Source organism: Pinus tabuliformis, chromosome 5_2, assembly GCF_031772625.1.
Source record: "Pinus tabuliformis cultivar Carrire ecotype Pingquan chromosome 5_2, CPIR1, whole genome shotgun sequence".
In the NCBI taxonomy this organism is placed as follows: domain Eukaryota; kingdom Viridiplantae; phylum Streptophyta; class Pinopsida; order Pinales; family Pinaceae; genus Pinus; species Pinus tabuliformis.
The window spans coordinates 611,688,621-611,708,156 of NC_142306.1; the positions used below are offsets into that span (position 1 = coordinate 611,688,621).

The following is a 19,536-nucleotide window of genomic DNA, read 5'->3' on the forward strand; positions in this document are numbered from 1 at the left end:
ATGGGCAACACATATATAAAAAAATCGCACTTACATCGTGCGCAGCAACCATGCCCATAAAACTTTCTTTTGCTTGCAGGCACACACAACCAATGAAGACTGCAGCACGCACTCTCTAAAAACTCCACACCGTATACTTTTATGACAACGTATATATATAAAAATATATAAAACATATAAAAAAAATATAAATACGTATGTGCCCATACCCAAATTAAAGGGCCTCCAACAAAACACTACGACCCACCATTAATGACATTAACTCTTCCATTCTCGGCGGTCAACCAATAGTCTTCCACTCCACGGAACATTAATTCGCTACAGGCCCGTATGCAGCTTACGCGATCGACGGTGGAGGATGAAGAACCCCATCGGACGGCTGACAACAATATCGGAGGGCAGTTTGCAGCAGGACTTTAACCCCCGAGAAAATGACGTTGCGTTACGTCAGGGCAATGACACGTGGCGGCTCCAAATTTTCTCGGAGCTCCTTGCCGGTTTATTCCCTCGTCGGAAAGCTGGCCCGAGAGAATCCGGTGCCGAATTCCGGTCAATCCACCGCGCTGCTGAGGTTTTGGGTGCGCAGTCCTGATGCCGCCGTTGTCCATGCTGCGTCCACGAGCTTGGCTGCAGTTGGAATTAATATTCCAACAAATTGCAAGAATAAAAGAAGGAAAATAATTACATTCTCAAATCCCTTTCTCCGCCCCGATTTCCCTTAAGCTGAAAACTTTTAGGAATCTCTTACTCAACATTGCTTGGGATTGTGTTTGATGTAGCAATAACATTAACGAATCTAGAAATATTTTCATGGTTAATAATTTTACTGTGGTGTTTTTTTCACAGTGATGCTTTTTCACAGGGTGCATGTGCTATTTGCAGAAATTTTTAACGAACTCAATTGCACAGAGAGATTTGTCTTGCCAGAAACTCTATCTAGCGTGAAGAGTTGCTACACTTAGTTGTTGTCTTGAAGTCAATGATCCAGACTTGAAAAATATTATTTCGACCCAAGGATGAAGAATAATATCCCGCCTAGGGAATGGGCTTGGTAATTTAGTATTCTTTAAACTAGGGCCATGCTCGCTAGGAAGAACATAATTCGATATAGGAGATTCCAGGGCAACAAACCTCTCACCTTTTCCCCTCCGAAGTAGTAGCACATAAGAGGATGCACGCATTCCAAATGTGGTTCTGTTCCAACTGTGGTTCTGTGTTTCTATGTTGCAAGATTTAGAGGTGCGGATGCATGCATTCTAACTGTGGTTTTGTGTTTCTGTGTTGCAAGATTTAGAGGTGCCTATAATGTCATGAAAAACAACCATAATTGATTTTATTCATTGAAATGTGTTGTAATTATGAGATCGACCACTTCCTCATTGTCTCATCTTTTGCTCACAGGGATGATGTTGAGGTGCAACACAACATACACAAGTACATGAGAAACTTCTTCGAACTGTAGTTAATTATTAGCCCCAGGTTGTCTACTACAGTCACCACACTCCAGGTATGTAGATCTTCTCATCTTAATTTTGAAGGGGTATTCTTAGAAAGAGGCTATAAACAAACAGGGAATCATAATATATTAAAAAGAAAATGTAACTAACTAATAACATGTAACTAATTAATTATTGCCAAGCCTCTTCCTCATATCCATCTATCAATTCTTCTCTTTAAACCCATGGAAATCTGAATATCCATCAATCTATTCTAAACCTGTGGAAACTTGTTTATAGCTAATAGCCAAGTCTTGAAGACTAAGTAAATACCACACTTGTTTATAGCTAATAGCCAGGTCTTGAAGACTAAGTAAGTAACTCCTTGAAATGATGGGCGGTCAGTGGAAATTTTAGTAGAACTGATCCAATTAAAAAAATAATTTTGTATTTTATAAAAAAATTAAAATACCCTAGTATCAAAAGGATAAAAAAAGCTTTGGAATGCAAGAACCAAACTCCATGAACTACATGAAATAAGACAACACTGTTAAATTAATGTATGAAATAACTTTACGAATTCATTTCCAAAGATTAAATATCACTCATATTAATGATTACACAGTTCAATTTGCAGTGCAGTTGATGGTGTGTAAATTGTTGCAAAGGTGCAGAAACGAGTGACCAACAACAATAGTAAAGTAGCAGGCCATCTCCAACTAGAAAATCTCAAATCTCAAAAAGCCAAGATAGAACAGAACATATACAAAGGTCTAAAAGGCATTAAAATACACAGTCAGTTTTTAGGGTTTAGCTACATGTCTCTGGATCTCTATGCAAAGACTAAAGATTGTTCTACTATTGAACCAAGTTCGGAGCTATATATTTCCAGAGCAATGTATTTCTAGTACAACAATTGACCAAAATTGCATGAAATATATAGGTATAACTGATTAAATTCCCAAGAAATCATGTGTTTTAAAACTAATATTTCAATGGAAACAATGAAGAGTATGGAACATTTATGCTCACAACAAACATAAGTAATTACAATCATAAACTTGATGAAAGAATCTTGCTATTTCTAACCATTTTTATGTTACCTAAGTTTTTTCCATTCATTAGGAGATGGAGCTAGTGTTCTCATGACTGAGTGACTAAACAAGTGTGAAGGGATATGTTGCCCTCCACAAAAGAATGAAACTAGAGTGTATATGTATGAAGAGTCTAGAATGAGAGTAAGTCTAGAATGGGAGTGCATGAATCAACAAAGGAAATAAAGAAACCACAAAATTACAAATATGCAAGATGTAGTCTGAGATGAAAGGTCTCTGTGGAAGGGCGGTAGAACATGTTGCAGCTTGTTGGACAAAGCGCATAGAACGTAGTGTTAAGCCAGAAGTTTGAGATGAAAGGTCTCTGCAGAAGGGCGCTGGAGTTGTGCCAGGTAGAACATGTTGCAGCTTGTTGGACAAAGGTCATAGAACTAGATGTCAAGCCAGAGAGAGAAGTTTAATGATGTCAAGCTTGGAGAAGTTTAATAAACATCAAGTTGGAGATGAAAATTTTAATAAACATCGAGCAAGGGAAGTAAATACAAACATTACATGTTAGTGAAGTAATGCTAGCATTACTTCACTTGAAAATAATGTCATGTTCATGTAATGCTCATATCGTAAAGTTGACATCCTAATGCCAATGCCAATGTGTGATGTGGGCCTCTTTTGGGCTGACCTCGAGAAGAGGCCAAATAAGATGGTGAATTAAAACCTTCGTTATTAATAAAATGCGGCAAACACAAACTTTCGGTTAAAATTAAAATGTCATTCGTTAAAAGTAAAATGTCATTGAAACTTTAACTTAAACTAAAGTTTTTGTCATCCATTTTTGTGTAGAGATTAATGACAAAGCTTCAACGATTACTATAGTCCCTCCCAGCCCCGAGGGAAGGGTCTAATAATAATAATATATATATATATATATATATATATATATATATTTCAAAAAGAAGAAGATGGTACTAAAATATATATTTACCTAAAGTATTCTTTATATTTACACTGAAATAATAATAATAATAATAATAATAATTTGCTGAAAAAAGAAGATGGTACTAAAATATATATCTACCTAAAGTGTTCCTTATATTTGTACAGAACCTGTCTCTTTTTGAAATTGGTCAACTTAGGCATTGTCTACTTTTTTCATCTTCATTTGACATTTATGTGTTGTTTTGACATCTATTTTTTTGTTTATCCTTTTAATTAATTAAAAAAATTGTTATATTAACAAGAATCATATGAAATGAGTCATAGTGTTTTGGACATGTAATATTGATAAGCCATAGTAATGATCAATGATATTATAACAAAGCTTATTTACAAATTAAGAATCTCCAACATGAAATAAGGATAAATATATTTAATTAATTTTTAATATCTAAATTAAAATAAAGATAATAAAAAAATTATAATATTAGTTTATGATATTAATAAATTATTATTAACTAATTATAAAAAGAATTACTTTATATAAAATAATTAAACTATATTAAATGAATTAAAATATTAAAATTATTAATAATTTTTATTTTTATTTATTTTTATTTTTTATAAGAATTAAGGAACTAAATAAAATAAAATTAAATCCAATTAATTAATTTTTTCAACTAATATAAAATCTGTTAAAATATAAAATATAAATTAAATATAAAATTAAAAGTTATCAACCCACTTTTAAAACTATTTCTTTAAAATTATTTATCTTATCACATAGGTCTTCTTATATCATCAATCAAATTGGTCTTGATGATGAATCCCTGTTGGGATTCGAAACATTGACAAATATGGTTTGTACTGTGAATACTTCGAGACAAAACTCAAAATAAAATCAAGTTTGTTATTTATTTATTTTTAATGTTTTTGAAAAAAACAATAACTAGTAATGGCATGAGATATTCCAAAAGAAAACAATGAGATATAAATTTGAGAAAAATGGTAGCATATAAAAAATCATTGAAGATGCTATCTTTGGATTCTCCAGGTTTTAGTGTATCGTTTTTGTTTTGTTTTTTAATGTGTACAACATTATAAAACATGTTACAGTACCTTTTTCCATATTTTATTGTATATGCGTATTATTTTAACACATGTTATATAGTTTTTAAAAATCCAAACTGTATGAGAATTATATTATACAATTGCGGAAAGAATAAATTGATAATATTTACCATGAAATTTTTATTCGTTGATCTTTGAATTCACAATAATGGTGTAATGAATTTATCTAATATAATGTGTATATAATGATGCAATGAATTTGGGGAAGTTAATACAATATATATTATATTATAAGTTAGTATACGATGATGCAATGAATTTGTTATATTTAATAAAATATATATTATATTATAAGTTAGTTAAGGAGAAGTTTTTTTGAATTTATCTTTTTTATAAAAGATATTATAAACTAGATAGTAAAGTGGAGATAGTTTTTTAAAAGATATTATAAATTAAATAGTAAAAGTGGAGATGAATTTTTCATATATATGATTTATAAAATGTATATTAATTAATTTATATGAAATTTAATATCCATAACTTTTAAATTTAAATTTTATGAAAACTGATTGAAAATATAACAACAAACCATGAAAGTAAAAATTATTTAAAAAAAATATTATTACAAAAATATTCACAACCTAAATATAAAAATATATATATTCTACTCAAACACAACTAAATTAAATATATAACACTCACATATAAATATAAATATGTTTTAATGCTCGTGTATATATATATATATAAAAGAGAGTTTGAGTTTAAATTTATAACATAAAAACCAAGGAAACACTAACCAATAAATGAAAATTTTGAAGTTTCATGTTTACAATACAAAAAAGAAAAACAAGTCCCCCCTTTTGCATAGCGTACAATAGAAGTATTTGGCAGCGTTATGGTTTCTTTGTGAAAACGAAATAAGAACATTAAAGATTCTGATTGTGGAGAGTATATGAATCTACACATCCGTGTGTTCGTAAGTAACGATGAACCTTGACAGATTTGCCAAGAAAGTAAAATAAAGGCATCAATTTGAGAGGTCACATCTAGTGCAAGTCCGAGAAGTGGTGCCAACTGGCCTATTTATAACAGACCAGAGCAGAGAAAAAGTCACCCATATGGGTCTTCTGCAAATACGTTTGGAGTCGAATAGCCATGTCTACAGTAGTTATTATTCTTCTTGTTCAATGTTAGCAACGAAGGGGTTGAATCATATCCACAACAACAGATTCATAGTAGGATTTGTCAAAATTTGGCGAAGGTGATTCTGTATCTGGAGGTCTACTTTGCGTCTCTCCTTTCTTACACAAAAGACAACCAGAAATTAGCTTATGCAAAGAGAAAATCATAAGATAAAAAATAACAATGGACATGAAAACTCACTCGTTGGGAGGAAACAGAAATAGGTTCCTTTTTCTTACTGAAATCTGTCATGCACAGATGTTTATGGGTTATTATTATTTTCATTGAAAGATTAACAATGGTTACACCAATCAAAATTTGGTTGACAGTCAAAATAGTGGGATATTATATTGGAAGAATTTTCAATATGTAACAATAGATCTTATGGTGCAGAGTAGTGTAAAGTGGCAATCCCTCAAGGCATAATAATAATGATAATTTATTTTTAAGATTATGACTAAACTATATATTAAATAGATATATGAGATTTTTTCATTTAAAGTTAATGAAAGTATATATATTTTAATCCTCTTTGAATTTGAATTCATAACATTTTATCAGCGAAACACATACTCTTAGCCGTTGTTTTTTTTCCCATGGAAAAGGTAGTAATTTCTATTAATTTATAAGAAATTACATTTTGTAGATGCCGAGGCATATGCATATGGAGGCATGTTTGCCTATCAAGATACATGATATTGTCTAGATAATGAAAAGGCTTAACTGCTAATCGCTGTTACTCCACGCAGGGAGTCTGTAATCAACCATATTGTATCAAAACTTCCCTCAACAGAAAGAGGGAAATAGGTTCAAAATTGTATCATCTCTACGCAGAGAGAGAGATATGCGCCGAAACCATCATTGTTGTATATACAGCCGTTAATATATATATGAGAAAAAACATAATTTATACAATGAGATCAACAAAAAGTTGGGCTTATAGCCCAAATTGTCCATGTTCTGCAAAAGGTCTGTGGTAATATTGATGGTAAGTACCATCAATTTCCTCCTGAATCAACCAGTCATTGCCCTGTAGATGCGCTGCCTCTTTTGAAAGTTGATCAGCCTCCGAGTTTTGTTCCCTGTAAATATGTCGACAGACAAAGGAGTCAAATGTGGCTATCAATCTACGAGCTTCTCCTAGTATATGCCTCAAAATATATGCATTGTAGTGAGATGCATTGTTGAGCCAATTACACACAATTTTTGAGTCACCAAACAATTGAAGATGTCTGCAATGATGTACTAATGCAAAGTATATGAGATGCTTTGCTATACAGAGTTCAGCAAAGTTGGTACCCCTGCCCAGGTTTATTTGAATTTTAAACCTGTGAGAATCATTCAAGAAAAGTATGGCTCCCCCACCACATCCTGCTTCCTGAGTAGAACCATCAAAATATGCCCAAGGTTTGGATTTGTCGACGTATTCAGGTATGATGGTACGCGGAGGGGCTATGGTGTCATCCTCGGGAAGGAGATCATAATCAGCGATAGTGTGAAGTAGGATGGTAGGCCAGTGGGGGTCCTTTAGATTGAAAATGGAGTGGTTTCTAGCAATCCAAATGGCCCAACAGGCTAGGAGAGGCAAGTTCCTGGCTTTTCCTTTGTAGGCTTGGCACCAGGAATCCCAGGCCTCATGTATGTTGTTACCGTGCCAGGGGATCAGGGAAGGGTAGTGTGCAGTAAGACAATTCCAAAACTCCTTAGTGGATGGGCAGTTCAGGAAGAGGTGTTCGGTATTCTCTTCATCAAGTCGACAAAGATGACATTGAAAAGGGCCATGAAAGGTTCTTTTCATCAGATTGGAACTAGTAGGGATCTTATCAAATAGAATGTTCCACAGTAGTAGGCGGGTATGAGGGGCAGCCTTGAGTTTCTAGAAAGATCTCAAGTTCGGGTCGATATCTGGTGGTTTGTGGGGGTCCATGAGTCTGATGTATCCTTCTTTAGGGGAATACAATCCGGATTTTGCGAATGCCCAAATAATTTCATCCGGTTCCTCTGTCAGTCGGATATGTGCCTGTGAGAGAGCTTTAATGTATTGTTGCCAGTCGGGTCGCCATTGCTCAGGGATATCCAAATCGTGTGCCGATTTCCATGCCTGATGAAGGACGGTGGAATTGTTGCGATCACCAATGTGCTTGATGTAGATGATGCCCCTGTAATTTAGGAATCTTATCAATTTAGCTGGCAACCTGTGTGCGTTCCCACATCCCACCCAAGGATCCGTGCCAATGCGGACTGCATTTCCTTCATTTTTCTCTAGGTAATTCCTTGTCGCAATAGAGGAAGCACGTTCATCATTGCCTTCCATATGTTGGAGATATTACTGTTGGTGGGGTGTGTCTGCCTAAACCAATCCATCAAATTCATAGGCCAAATGTATTTTGCCTGAGCAACCCGAGTCCAGAGACTATTAGAGGTAATGAGTTTCCAGCCAAGTTTAGCAGCCAAGACTTTCGAAAATAGTTCAAGTCTTTTAATGCCCCATCCTCCCCATCGTTTTGGAAATGTTATTCTATCCCATTTGACATAGGAAAATTTTTTCCCGGTGATCCGGATTTAAACAGGAATGCAACAAATTACAGAGATAACCATATACACAAAGATGCAGTGGAAATAATACTTCATTTCATTAATGGAAAATACTGAAATATGCTTACAACCAGAATGGAAATAAACCAGCTAGGGCGATGGTAGCTTATCTCTGAGAAGAGATGTGATGGCTACATGCCTCTGAACTGTCTTACAATGAGGCTCGAAGGCCTATTTATTGTTGAGAAACAATGGAAAACCCTTAACATTCCAAAACCTAACCCTAGGAGATGAAACGCCAAACTGTGGGCCCCGTTTGGGGTAAATTGGTACATCAACTTCCCGGGGTCGTAACTTTGGCATATGATCTCTGTTTGTCGCGTACAATAGCTCGTTAGAAAGATCTATCCGAGTACTACCACTTTGGGAGGCAACATGGGTCCATGTTGCCCCAGATTCCCAAACAAATGTCGTTTAGGGCCTCAAAACGGCTCCGGAAGTTCAGGACCCGAAAAACTGCTAAAAATAGTAAACTGTGCTACAATTAAGGAAACTGAAAATGCTGAGAAAGACAATGGTGGGGGTCCAGGTGGACTTGGCAGGTGGCCACCAATATCCACCTGGATCATTCCTCCCCCCTTAGGAAGCAATGGTCCCCATTGCGTTGAGCTCCTCCATGAGATGAGGAAACTTCTGCTGAACTTGTTCCCTGGTGAGCCACTTGCCCTGCTGAAGGAGTTGGCCTGCTTTGACAACTCGATACAGTTGGATATTCTGTTGGCGAGTGTTCTTGATCTGTGTGTCCATGATCCGATCAGTTGCAGCTTGTTCCATGCAATCTGGATTTAATTCTGTGGGTTTGAGCTGTTCTGCAATGTCGGATGTGTCTAGCAATGGTGGAAAGTATGGCCGAAGGCGGTCCACATTGAACACTGGGTGCAGGCCAAGGAATGGGGGAATGCTGAGCTCAAATGCATTGTCTCCCATAGCCTTAGTAATGGTGTAAGGACCATATCGGAGTGGTCTCAATTTCCGATAGGCTCCAGTAAGGCGTTCCTTTTGCAAATGCAACCAGACTTTGTCGCCCACCTGAAACTTGTGTGGCACCCGGTGTTGATCATGTCGCTGCTTGTACTTGGCATTTGATTTCTCAAGAATGTCATGGACCTGCTGGCGAATATGTTGGATGCGCTCAATGAAGCTGGTGGCCTTATCTGTTTCGGACTGGACATGAGCTGAATTCATGTGAGTAGCTGCAAGTGGCATGGCCACATCAATGGGGCATAGTGGCTGGAATCCCAAACCCACCTGAAAAGGGCTATGGCCAGTGGAGCTGTGAAGAGCTCGGTTGTAGCTGTGCTGAACATAGGGGAGGCTCTCGTCCCATGTGCGTGGATGCTTTGAGTTATACATGCGCAGAATGTGCACAATCATCCTGTTGACAACCTCTGTCTGGCCATCAGTTTGAGGATGGAAGGCTGTGGACTTCGTGAGTTTGGTGTCCAGCATTGACCAGAGACTGGACCAAAATGTGCTGAGAAACCGACTGTCCCGATCTGAGATGATAGACTGTGGGATCCCAAAGTGCACCCACACTCGTTCAAAGAAGAGTTTAGCAGTGGCTTCTGCTGTGATATTCTTCTTGCAGGCCATCATAATGGCCATCTTCGAGAACCTGTCGACGACCACAAAAACACAGTCATTTCCATGCTTAGTGGAAGGAAGGCCTGACATGTAATCCATGGAGATGGATTCCCAAGGTCGACTAGGGGTAGGCAACGGGGTATAGAGGCCGTGCTTCTTAATGGTCGGTTTGGCAATGGCACAGGCAGTACATGATCGGATGTACTTCCCAACATCCTGTCGAAGATTCGGCCAATAGAAATAATTTTGCAGTACTGCCACTGTTTTCTCGACCCCGAAATGCCCAGCAGCCCGACTGTAGTGTGCTTCCCAAATCATCTTGGCACGCTCGCTTGAAGGAACACAAAGGTGACCGAGGTGGCATAATAGGGCATCCTGGAGGTGAAAATCTGCAACATGCCGACCCTCCAAGAGTGTCTGGTATGTGTGGCCGAATTCTGGGTCGCTTTTGTAGAGAAGTGGCCAATCAGAAGTCTCGTGCCCACAAGAGTTGAGCACGGTGGTTAGCGCCATGATCGGTGGTCGACTGAGGCAATCTGCAACATTATTGGTGCTGCCCTTTTTATACTTGATATTCAAGTGAAACTGTTGCAGGTATGTAGACCACTTCTGATGGCGATCATTCTGCAATTTCCCTTGGGTCTGTATGAATTGCAGAGGTCGGTGGTCTGTGTGGATGACCGTTTCCTTCCCCAAAATGTAATGCTTCCATTGTCGGCAGGCCTGTACAATGGAATACATCTCTTTATCATAAGTGGGGTACTTCCGGACTGTGTCTGAAAGTGTTTCACTGTGATATGCCACTGGATGTCCATGTTGAGTAAGGACTGCCCCAATAGCATAGTCAGAGGCATCTGTCTCGACCTCAAATGGTTGTTGTAAATCTGGTAACGCGAGCACTGGTGCCGTGCAGAGGCGATCCTTCAACTCCATGAATGCCTTCTGTTGAGATTCAGACCAAAAGAATTTTGCTTTCGCCCCGCCCTTGGTGACTTGACTCAAGGGCCAAGAAATATGAGAAAACCCCAACACAAACCTGCGGTAGAAGTTGGCAAGACCTAGAAAGCTGCGGAGCTCTGTTAGAGTGGTTGGAGAGGGCCAATCCCGAATGACTTGGATCTTGGCTGGATCGACATGCACCCCCTGTTCATCAATGATGTATCCCAGATACTGAACCTGGGTCATGCCAAAAGTGCATTTCTCCAAATTGGCACATAGCTTGTGTTGCCGCAGTGTTTGGAGAACCTGTCGGATGTGGTGGAGGTGCTCTTCCCAACTCTGGCTGAAGATCAGAATGTCATCCAAGTATACTACTACAAAGGAGTTGGTGAATGGCCGCAAGATGTCATCCATTAGCCTCATAAAGGTTGCAGGAGCATTCGTCAATCCGAAAGGCATGACCAACCATTCGAAGAGGCCCTCCTTGGATTTGAAGGCAGTCTTCCACACATCGGAGGGTTCGATTGGTACCTGGTGATATCCTGACTTCAGATCGATCTTGCTGAAATATTTCGCCCCCTTTAGTTGGTCTAGGAGGTCATCAATCCGCGGGATCGGGTACCTATTACGGACAGTGATCTTGTTCAGCGCCCGATAGTCAATACAGAGTCTCCACGTCCCATCCTTCTTCTGTACCAACACGATCGGGCTCCCACAGGGCGATGAACTCGGACGGATGTGACCTTTTTGCAGGAGCTCCTGAATCTGCCTCTTGATTTCATTGTTCTCCAGAACGGAGCGCCGATAAATTGGTCCATTGGGTAGCGGCGCACCTGGGGTCAGATCGATGGAGTGCTTGACTTGACAGTGCAGAGGAACCCCTGCCGGGGAGGTGAAGATGTCCTCGTACTCCTCCACAACCTTGTCCATCTGTAGTTGTCGTGCAGAGGGACCTCGTTTGGAGGCCGCGGCCACTGTCTTCTTCTTTCCTTGAGGGCGTATCATCAGGAAAACAAATTTCCTGGTTTTGGAAATGATCTTACTGCATTGTTTTGCAGTAATCAAAGAGATGGCGGCAGGTGGTGCTACCTCTGGTATCCTGAACAACTTATTTCCCAATGTAATAATAATAGCACGGGGCCTTGATTCATACACAGCATGTCGCTTCCACAAGTATGGTTGTCCTAGTAATACATCACAAACTTCAAGGGGAGCAATGTCACACAATACCTCATCCGTGAAGGGCTTGATGTTGTATGGAAGGCGACACTGCTGGCTCACGCGAAGATCTCGTCCTTGGTGAAGCCACCCAATGGTGTATGGTTGTGGATGTGCTGTGGTCGGTAAGCCCAACCGCTTCACGACCTCTGCCGAAATGAGGTTCTTTTGACTCCCGCTATCAACAATGAACTGTATCGGGGAGCCCTTTACCCACATCTGGGAGTGGAAGAGACGCTCCTCCTCCTCTGGATCTTCGGGTTCATTTTTCTGGATCTTTGCGGTAGCAACAGTGGCGCTGGGATCCGCATCAATGATCTGCTTCCCTTTTTCATACCCCTTATCGGGTTCTGACTCAGAGTCGGAACATGCATCTGATTCTGAAACCTTTAGCTCAGCCACCAGTGACTGCTTGGCCCGACACTCACTTGTGTTGTGAGTGGAGCTCTTATGGAACTCGCACCATTTTCCAGTGTCCTTTCTCGGCTTCGCGGCGCTGTTCTTTGCTTGCAGCTTCGGCTGGTTGTCTTGGGCTGTCCCGCCTTGGCTTTGTCCTTTGTTCTGTGGTTTAGGGGCACCTTTCCCCTGCTTTGGATTCGCAGATCCAAAGTCTCGCTTCTTTTGTTTAAACTTCTGCTCGACCTTGACGGCATATCGGTATGCTGCGCCGAGCGAGGGGATGTTTAGGAATTGTATTTCTTCCTGGATGTACTTGTGCAGGCAGCCACGGTATTTGAGTATCAAATGTTGCTCCGAATCCTTGATACCCAACTTTGTGCGAAGGGTATGGAAAAGATTGGTGAACTCCGGCACGTCTTGGTCCCTTCCCTGCCGCAGCGTGGTCCACTTTATGTATTCATCCTCATAGCTTCCGACAGGGTAGTACTGCTCCTTGATGGCATCCTGAAACGAATCCCAGGTGGGTGCGGCTGAAAATAGTGAGCCAGTACTTTCATCCTTCTGCTCGCAGTAGGTTTCCCACCAGTCCTTGACGTGGGGGGCTGCTTTGAGAAGAGCAAAAACAATCTTTTCCCGACTCGAAAATTCATGAACAGAAAAATAACCCTCTAGCAGATTTAACCATTTATCTACGGCATCTGCGTCTATCTGACCCTCGAATATGGGGATTTCAAAATTAACTTGTACCTTAAAGGGTGTGGCGTTTCCAGAGTAGCTGCTGGAAGCCGATGCGTTGCTTCTGGGTAGCCGCTGAAGGATCTGGGCAAAGCTGTCCATCATCGCGTTCCGTTGTCGCTCGAGGGCTTCTTCGAGCAAGATTTTGATGGGATCTCCTGCCCCCTCGTCTTTCTTCTCGTCCGCCATGGGAGGCCGTCGGGATTTGCGAGGCTGGTCTTGCAAAGGTTCAACCAGTTCAAGCCCTAACTCCTTATATCCCGACCTTGTTGGGGACATGCAAAGAAAAACAGAGAAAAAGCAGACCGCTCTGATACCACTGATCCGGATTTAAACAGGAACGCAACAAATTACAGAGATAACCATATACACAAAGATGCAGCGGAAATAATACTTCATTTCATTAATGGAAAATACTGAAATATGCTTACAACCAGAATGGAAATAAACCAGCTAGGGCGATGGTAGCTTATCTCTGAGAAGAGATGTGATGGCTACATGCCTCTGAACTGTCTTACAATGAGGCTCGAAGGCCTATTTGTTGTTGAGAAACAATGGAAAACCCTTAACATTCCAAAACCTAACCCTAGGAGATGAAACGCCAAACTGTGGGCCCCGTTTGGGGTAAATTGGTACATCAACTTCCCGGGGTCGTAACTTTGGCATATGATCTCCGTTTGACGCGTACAATAGCTCGTTAGAAAGATCTATCCGAGTACTACCACTTTGGGAGGCAACATGGGTCCATGGACCCATGTTGCCCCAGATTCCCAAACAAACGTCGTTTAGGGCCTCAAAACGGCTCCGGAAGTTCAGGACCCGAAAAACTGCTAAAAATAGTAAACTGTGCTACAATTAAGGAAACTGAAAATGCTGAGAAAGACAATGGTGGGGGTCCAGGTGGACTTGGCAGGTGGCCACCAATATCCACCTGGATCACCCGGTTTGATTACCCTTCCATAAAAATCTACAACATATACTTTTGAGCCTGTTCAGAATGCCTTTCGGTATCCATGCCAGTGTCATCCAGAACACAGGTGTGGCCTCGATAACTGCCTTTATGAGGATTAATCTGCCGGCCCGAGAAAGGTATTTATGGTACCAAATCTGTAAGCGTTTTTCCACCTTTGCAATGAGCCACGTCCAGTCTGCAATCCTATATCCGAGAGGCTTTAATCGGAAGCCCAGATATTTAAGCCCGTCTTCTAGGTTGAGTGCAGAGAAGGGAAAATGTTGTGTAGTGTAAATGGTCTCATGCTGAGAGAAACCGATTATGGTAATAGTAGATTTTCCCTCATTAATCATCATCCCGATTGCTAGTTGAAAGAGTTTGAAAATATTATGCAGTGTTGTGGAGTCGCCAATGCTACCATTTAAGAATATCAGAACGTCATCAACAAACAAGAGACGGGTCAAATAGAAGTTCTCTGATATCTTAATGCCGACCAACTGATTTCGGCTCTGTGCAGCAATGATGGATCGGCTTAGGCCTTCCATAATCAATAAAAAAAGTAGAGGGGAGAGAGGGCAACCCTACCTGAGCCCTCTCTCAGATAGGAAGAAAGGAGTAGCTTCCCCATTAAGTAGGACACTGTAAGATACATCCTTAATGCAACTCATATTCCATTTAATATATGCGAAAGGGAAACCCAGATGAGTCAAAATTAATTTGATATAGAGCCAATTAGCTCTATCAAAGGCCTTGGATAGGTCCACCTTTAAGATCATGCCCTTCTGCTTCTTTGTCTGTAGAGTGTGGAGCAGTTCCTGTGCAGTGGCAATCGCCTCATGTATCTGTCGATGCTGTAGAAAAGCAAATTGCTCAGGAGATATATGCCTAGACAGTATGGGCTTCAGGCGATTTGCGATGATCTTAGCAATGATTTTATACAGATAGTTACAAAGGGAGATGGGTCTGAAATCATTAAAGGAGGAAGGGGAATCAGATTTCGGAATGAGGGCAATGAAAGTGGATTTGATGGCCGAGGGGATATTGCCACTTCTTCTACAGTCCTCCACAATCCTGAGTAAATCATCCCCCAGGATGTCAAAAAAAGCAATATAGAATTCGATGGTCCACCCATCCGGTCCAGGGCTCTTATCTTTTTTAAACCATTTTATGGTGGCCTCAAGTTCTTCCTTCGACACTGCCATCGTCAGATTCTCCGAGTCCTCTTGTTCTACAAATCTAGGAAAGAGTTCTGCAACCCGCATTATCTCCAGGATGTTCACCTCACAAGGTGCTTTGTAGATGGACTTGAAGTGCTCATTGGCGAGCCTGGCCAGACCCTGTTGATCTGATACCACTTGGCCCTGGTCGTTTTGAAGCTCCCAGATAGTGTTAATGGCTTTCCTACCATTGGCAAATTTATGATAGAACTTAGTATTGTTATCGCCTTCTGCCAGCCAAATGGCTCTACTTCTGAGGCGCCAACTCTCCTCTCTTTCCTTCAGAATTTGGGAATGCTTTGAGACAAGAGTAGTGTATAGGTCCTTGTTCGCAGGTGATAGAAAGGTACCATCTGACGAGTCCTCATATGTGGCAATGGCTCGTTCTGCCTCCTTCAGCGTATTATCATCATTTACTCGTTTCAGGTGTGCCAAGTTTCTGGAGATCCTCTTAAGTTCAGATAGCTTCCTTATAAAACTAGCAGTGTGTTCTTCCCCATCCAATATGGGGTTGGTTCTCCAATATTCAGATACCAGTTGTCGATAGGAGGGGTCCTTGAGCCAAGAGGCATTGAATTTGAAGGGGCTATTAATCTTCGGGATGTTATCTGACAGTTCCAAAAATATGGGCCGATGGTTAGATATGCCTCGAGAGCCTACCCACTGCCTAATACAGGGGTGGAGGGTAAGGATGACCTCTTTGATGAGGAATCTGTCTAGCCTTCTAGCAAGACTGTGATCACCACTTCTGTTGTTTGTCCAAGTATACTGGATTATGACAGGAGGAATGTCAACCCAATGATGCTCTTCGAGTAAGGAAGAGATCGTGTCGGAAAGGTTGTCCACCTGGGCCAAGTGACCCCATGATTCATAGTATCCCAATGAGAAGTTCAGGTCCCCTCCCAGGATGATATTATCTGCCCGAAATAATTCGGAGCAGGGTCCTCCAAAATGTTTCCCTCTCCACACATAGGCCATATACATTAATGATACGAATATCAGATCCAAGAGAGTGGGCGAATAAGTCCATACCAATGAAACCTCTGCCACCCCAAGAATTTTGGAGCACCATAGATTTGTTACGGTAACCAATAGCAGTACCTCCCGATCTCCCAGATGCATCCATGGCATGAAAGGTCCAATTCGGCAGCCAAGAGTTGAGGATAGGAATAAGGGTGGTAGCCGAGCAGAGGGTTTCTTGAAGGAAAATTATATCCAACTCTGTCGAAGTGAGCAGTCTTCTGAGGGCTAGTTTTTTGGGGGGGCTAGCAACCCCATGACAGTTGAAAGATAAGAATTTCATGGAGGGTGAGGCTGAGGGCCGTCCCTTGCTCTAAGGGCCCTGTCAATGGTTTGTTTTTGCCCAAGGGAAACCTCTTCACCCGTAGTGTGTCTGGCTTTAGTGAGTCGGGAGGGGCGTCCCCTAGACGAATTATGGGAGGTCGGGGGGTAAACAGGGTCAATACCAATCGCATCAACACCCTTATCCTTAGTTCTAGAGTGTAGAGGGTACCGGGGAAGATAGGGGGTGAGAGGGGGGGGAGGATGGAGGGGGAGGAGGAGGAGATTAGGGATGGGATGTAGGGGAAGAAAAGGGGGAGGGAAGGGGAAGGGAGCAAAGGAGAGAGGAGGAAGGGATAAAGCCCAGGGAAATCGGGGGCGCAGGAAAGATAGATGAAGGAAAGGAAGGGGGGGAGGTACCCATGAAAGAGAGAGATGCAATAACATTAGATAATCTAGAGACAGAAGGAGTGGCAGGGAATAACATACCCGTAGTCAAGGTGATGTCCCTTGCTGTACCCGAGCTCGATGGAGGAGGAGGCGAGGAAGGAATGGAGTCCGCTAGTCGCTTGTCTGATGCCGATTTGTCAGGGGTACCTAGGCTATCCCTTGATTTTTCAGGTACATGATCATCCTTGTGCTGAGTGGGGCTCCCATCCGTCTACTTAGTCTTCTACTCAATACCCATATTTTTATGCAGAAGAGGGCAATCCTTGTATAAGTGTCCTACTTTATGGCATTTGTGGTAGCGATACGGGATGCCTTCATAATCAATAATCTGCTTTCAGGATGTGTCCCTCCACTGTATGGTGATGAATTCCTGAAGCCCTCCTCTAGTGTCAAGATTGATTAGGATGCGAGCATATGCCATCATACCCGTGTGAAGGTATGACTTGTCGTACTCCATGTAGGTGCCAATAGCATTGCCGATCCATCTGAAGATGTCCTCAGACTAGTATTGTAAAGGGAGACCTGGAAGCCGAATCCATACAAGCCCAATGCCAATCTTTTCAGTCTCAGGATCGAAGAGGGGTGTCCAACGTTTCAGCAGTACCGGGGTGTGCTCGAAGTGCCAGTAGGAGGATAGTACCCAATTTGTGTGATCGGCACGAGTGAATCTCAGAGCGAACCATCCCCTCACAAACGTCTGCACGAATGGGATGTCAACCAGATGGTGACCCCATACCTCTGTTGCCCAGGCCTTCAGGCGAGCGGCCGAGTAATTCCTTCCCCTGATGCAACCGACCAAGACTCTGTCCGCAAAGTCCATGGCTTCTCCCCACTGAATATCCTCTTCTAATCTCAGGAAGATGTCGTCTGCCTTAGATTTGTAGCACTTGTACTTCTTCTTGGTCCCCTAAGGAGGAGGTGGATGCGGTGCCCTGCTAGGAGGAGGGTCCAAAGACTCAAGGGGAGGGCAAGGGTTTGACAAGGAGGGGGGCAAACCATCAGCCGAAAGATGTATGGTACTGGCGAGTGGCGGGACAGCGAACAAACAGCCAGAAGGGGGAGCAAGGGTAGATTGTATATGTGAAACGATAGAAACCCTGGTCACTGATGGGAGGACTCGGGTGATAGAGCCAGAGATGGGGGGATCTAAACCAGGGTTAGGGTTTAGGCAAACAGAAACGAACCCTAGTGATGACGGGGATGCCGGAGGAGTAGATAACGATGGCCAGGTAGGAGGATCGTCCGGCAGGACCACAGGGGGCCGGGAGGGTTCAGCCAAAGAGTAGCTAGAACTGAACAAGCTAGCCGACATGGGAAAGGAGGAGCGCCAGATGGAAACCCCCTCCAGTGGGTCTTCAGAATAATCCACGGCATCTAAGTCTTCCATGTCGACAGCTGCGCCTTGAAACGGAGGACACCTCGAAACTGCAGGAGAAAACGGAGAAACAGAAAAACCCGGGCCGGTCAATTAGGAACAGGAACAGACCACGAGATGAGGCGGTTAGTAACGGATATACCTCCGAGCAACACGTTTAGTACAAAAGCCACCGGTGAAACGAGACTGTATCAGATAGGAAGTCTTAGCCGTTGTTATATATATATATATATATATATTAAATTTCTCTCCTTTATATTTATACTTTGTTAATATGAAATTGAGATTTATAATTTCTCCATTCCACATACAAAAAAAATATATGTAAAATAAATAATTCAATAATGTGAAAATTTTCCAAACTATAAATGCATATCATATACTTAGTAGGTACTCCTTCAAATCAAGAGTGAGAAGTGTTTACTTATTGTTTCAAATTAAAAATGGGGAAAATGTTTACTCATTTATTATTAAAGAAAAGTAAAAGCATAATAACTTAATTAGTAACAATTTTAACATTCAAGTGATGGAAAATTATCACATCAATTAAAGAACTCACTTTCATTTAAACTAAAATTTGTCAGGCTAGACATTGTCTACTTTTTTCATCTCCATTTGACATTTGTCCATTTGTTGTTTTGACATATGTTTTGTCTTTTTTAAATGGGGAAAATGTTTACTCACTCATTATTAAAGAAAAGTAAAGCATAATAACCAAATTATTAACAATGTTAACATTCAAGTGATGGAAAAATTATCACATCAATTAAATAACTCACTTTCATTTAAACTAAATATTTCTATTTAAAAAAAATATATTATAATTATTTTATTTTTTAAATATAATAACTTTCTATATATCATAAATAAAAACTAAATATATTCATTTTTAGGATGTGATTATGGAGATTCATGTTCAAAATCCACCTATGATGTAGTGGGTAAAAGACACCTTAAATTAAATTTGATTTAAACAAGTCAATTTCTGCATGGGGGTTTACACTATTCTTGATGCTAGCATATTAATAAATATGATAAGATTTACATTAAATTATGTATTTTTAAAGATTTCCTTTAGGTGTTAAAGGGGTTTTTTTAGGTAGAATGATAT

General features: G+C 41.0%; 1 protein-coding gene across 1 annotated transcript; it reads right to left on the bottom strand.

Annotated features, from left to right (window-relative positions):
• Window positions 1-14,086: 14,086 nt before the first annotated feature.
• LOC149160509 (uncharacterized) lies at window positions 14,087-14,647 on the bottom strand. Its single transcript, XM_089434629.1, has one exon. It carries the CDS (start codon window positions 14,645-14,647, stop codon window positions 14,087-14,089), a length of 561 nt encoding a protein of 186 aa, XP_089290755.1.
• Between the last annotated feature and the right edge of the window lie 4,889 nt (window positions 14,648-19,536).

Bases quoted from the DNA above. Each gene is read 5' to 3' on its own strand.
- LOC149160509 (XM_089434629.1), bottom strand. From the start codon at position 14,647: ATGGAAGGCCTAAGCCGATCCATCATTGCTGCACAGAGCCGAAATCAG.